Source organism: Actinia tenebrosa, unplaced genomic scaffold (genome assembly GCF_029948245.1).
Source record: "Actinia tenebrosa isolate PJP-AT-01 unplaced genomic scaffold, QUT_ActTen_1.0 PGA_scaffold5__44_contigs__length_20552954, whole genome shotgun sequence".
In the NCBI taxonomy this organism is placed as follows: Eukaryota; Metazoa; Cnidaria; class Anthozoa; order Actiniaria; family Actiniidae; genus Actinia; species Actinia tenebrosa.
In genome coordinates this window covers 16658730-16662166 of record NW_028292582.1, presented here as the reverse complement: position 1 = coordinate 16662166, position 3437 = coordinate 16658730, and the positions used below count along the sequence as shown (strand labels likewise).

General features: G+C 39.0%; 1 protein-coding gene across 1 annotated transcript; it reads right to left on the bottom strand.

Annotated features, from left to right (window-relative positions):
• Nucleotides 1-302: 302 nt before the first annotated feature.
• LOC148906735 (uncharacterized) lies at nucleotides 303-1136 on the bottom strand. Its single transcript, XM_089038484.1, has 2 exons — nucleotides 1078-1136; nucleotides 303-817 (listed from the first exon to the last, which is right to left on the bottom strand). The coding sequence occupies exons 1-2, from the start codon at nucleotides 1081-1083 to the stop codon at nucleotides 437-439; spliced, it is 387 nt and encodes a 128-aa protein (XP_088894610.1). The 5' UTR covers nucleotides 1084-1136; the 3' UTR covers nucleotides 303-436.
• Between the last annotated feature and the right edge of the window lie 2301 nt (nucleotides 1137-3437).

Below are 3437 nucleotides of genomic sequence, written 5' to 3'. Positions count from 1 at the left end.
AAGGTATGGTGGAAATCTTTCTTGCATTAAATACAAAAATCTCATTCGTTCTTCTTTCTTTTAATGAAATTTAAAACTATGCAGCGGCCATATACTCCAAGAGTTCAAAAACTCATTCAAAATATGAAAGCTTGTATAAAGTACACTGCAAGTTATTAACAGCAACATTAAAAACAATATGAATGAAGGAATAAATGAAAATCAGTCAACGAGCGCCGACCATTTTTTTTTCTCGGTGAAATTAATACTCTTATCATTTCATATGACTTATATCATATCATATGATTGAATCATCCATAAAATACCTATATTTCTCCTTTTCGAAAAACCGAAATTTTCACATGCGAAAATAACATATTTAAGCTATAGTTTATAAATAAAAGCTTTTTATAGTAATAAAAAGCACCCTTAACTATGCTTTTGCTTCTTGTTCTCCTTAGCGCGCATTCTTCTTCTCTTTCTTTTTTCCCTCTTTAATTGCTCTTTCTCGTTCTGCCTTTGTTCTTCCCCATGCTGCTCTTGCTCTTGCCCATTCTGCCTTTGTTCTTCCCCATGCTGCCCTTGCTCTTGCCCATTCTGCCTTTGTTCTTCCCCATGCTGCTCTTGCTCTTGCCCATGCTGTTCTTGCACTTGCCCATGCTGTTCTTGCTCTTGCCCATGCTGTTCTTGCTCTTGCCCATTCTGCCCTTGTTTCTCTTGCCCATTCTGCCCTTGCTCTTGCCCATTCTGCCCTTGTTTCTCTTGCCCATTCTGCCCTTGTTTCTCTTGCTGCTCCCTTTCTTTTCCGTGTATTCCTATGAACAAAGAAATTCGGGTCCTTAAAACAAAAACATTTTACATAAAATTCGAAAAAGGGATTTTACCCTCCAAAAAAAAAACCAAACAAACAAAACAAACAAACAAACAAACCAAAACAACAACATCAACAAACAAACAAATAAAACCACACGTACACAAGATGAATAGCAAAATCCACTCGCAACTTCTCACGTTGCTTCCTTTCGCATCAGTATTTTTTCTAGTTATTGATGTGCTTTCTAAAGAACTCATAGTACAAAGAAAGAATCAATTAAGTACCTTCATCGACGAGAGTCGAATCCTCGCCAGTACTAGTGTGGGGAAATGTGCCGTTGAAGAATACCTAAAAAGAAAGTGGGCGGGTAGTATCATTGGTAAGCAAGAAACAAATTGGATAAGAAACAAAGGCTATTTTTATAGAGGTCCTAGTGGAGATCGGGACACTCTCCCCTTCAGGCCGCAACGGTATTAACACTTCGAGGCCATCCACTCCAAATGCCCGTCTCACTTCTAGTAGCCCAAGGTTCCTAGTGGTGATCGGGACATTCTCCCCTTCAGGCCGCAATGAAAAACATTTATCTACCTTCCGCCTTCTTTTTGTTTTACATGACCTTGATATCAAACAAAGGTAACAAAATTTGTTTTAACAAAATTTTTGTCATAGGATAATGCTAAAATTGGAACTGACTGATTTATTACTATCATAGGTTCCTGCTACGATGTAACAACTATCGAAGCTTTTGTACGCGAAGTGCATCGACGATATTTACAGGCCGCAACAGACATAGGAAATCCTAACGTACAACCAGAGCAGTTATCGCGGTACAGCATCGGCCTCGATGCAGCAGTTTTGCATCTAAAGAAGATACAGTGGTTTTTAGTGACGCAACAGGCATGTTCGGATCAACTTTTGACTACTCTTATTGACAATCTGTCCGGCCTAGAAGAAAAGGTTGGAGTTATGGTACATCGGCTTACCAGCGTTGCTACATTCTTGATGGAAGAGCAATCGTATCGAGCCCCAACACGAGAAAGCGGTGTAGTTGGAAGGCCTGCCTATTTGATAAGTAAAGAGTAGCTGGAAGCGATGCGTTATTATGGACTCAGATGGACAGACATAGCAAAATCTTTAGGTAAACCTTAATTAATTATATCATCATTGTGTCAGTTTCTTTTGTTCACTGGCGGTTTTTTTCTTTCATATTCACACAACGGCTTCGTCTCGAGTTGATCAATCTCATATCCACCGAGGTATAAGGTATATAACCATTACTCCAAGTAACCTCAGCTGATCGAAATAATTTAGAAATATAGCCTGTTGGGGTTGAGGTATTGCGAAGCGCGGGACCTTCTATGCACATGGCTCTGTGAACTGTGAACTGTGATTAAAACCTGCATTTTATTTCCTTATAAGGCGTTTCCCTAGCAACCATTTGGAGAAGGCGTGTAAAGTTCAATATGGAAACAAGATCTGACAACGGACGAAAAATTACCAAACCAGAATTGAAAGGGTTTACAATGGAACTCCAAGAAACAGCACCCGGTATAGGAATACGAATGATAGAAGGGCAACTAAGAAGTAGAGGTTTAAGGTCATCAAGAGATGATATAGCAGAAGTTCTAAGGATATTGGACCCCATAGGCGCCATCATTAGGTGGAATGAACAAATCCCACGTGTGACGTACAGTGTACCAGGTAAAAAGAGCTCAGTCTTTTTCAGTGAAGTACTTACGATGTTCTGGTTGTTGCTTTGTCACAGTGTTACATCAATTACCTACCATTTCATGAAGAATCAAGTCATTCCAAAAATTAATTATTTTGCCCTATTTATACGTCATGTAATGGTTTTAGAATACTGAATAGTATTCCAATTTTTTTTCATTCTTGGGAAATAGGTCCCAATAGTCTGTGGCATATAGATGGCAACCACAAACTAATAAGGTATGTACAGTACACTACCGTACCGAAAAAAATACGAGATTAAAAATTAACAAAAATGCAGAATATCGTCATTTTATTTTTTAATACAGGTGGCGTCTTGTAGTACATGCAGCTATTGATGGGTACTCGCGGGTAGTTGTGTACATGGAATGCTCTAATAACAACAAGGCAACGACTGTTGGAGCGCTTTTTCTTAAAGCAACAGAAGAGTATTGTTGGCCATCAAGAGTAAGAGCAGACAAAGGAACGGAAAATGTTCAAGTCTTGAGGATGATGATAGAAAAGCATGGAGAGGGAAGGGGGAGCATGATTCTGGGAAGCTCCGTTCACAACCAGCGAATAGAACGACTGTGGAGAGACATGAGAAGGATAGTGTCGGAGTATTACCGTAAACTTTTCTTTTTTATGGAAGAAAATAATTTGTTAGATCCAACAAGTGAAACAGATTTATTCTGTTTGCATTTTGTATACCTCCCAAAGATAAATTCTGCACTAAACAAATTTAAAGGGGCGTGGAATAATCACAAACTTTCCACTGAACAAGGCCGAACCCCAAATCAGTTGTACATTCAAGGAATGTTGCGACTGTTTGGCTCCAATTATAGGAATGTAAACGAATTTTTTGAGCCAGACAGCATAGACGAGGAACATTACGGAACAAATGTACCTGAAACGGAGGAAGTTATCTCTGAAAACA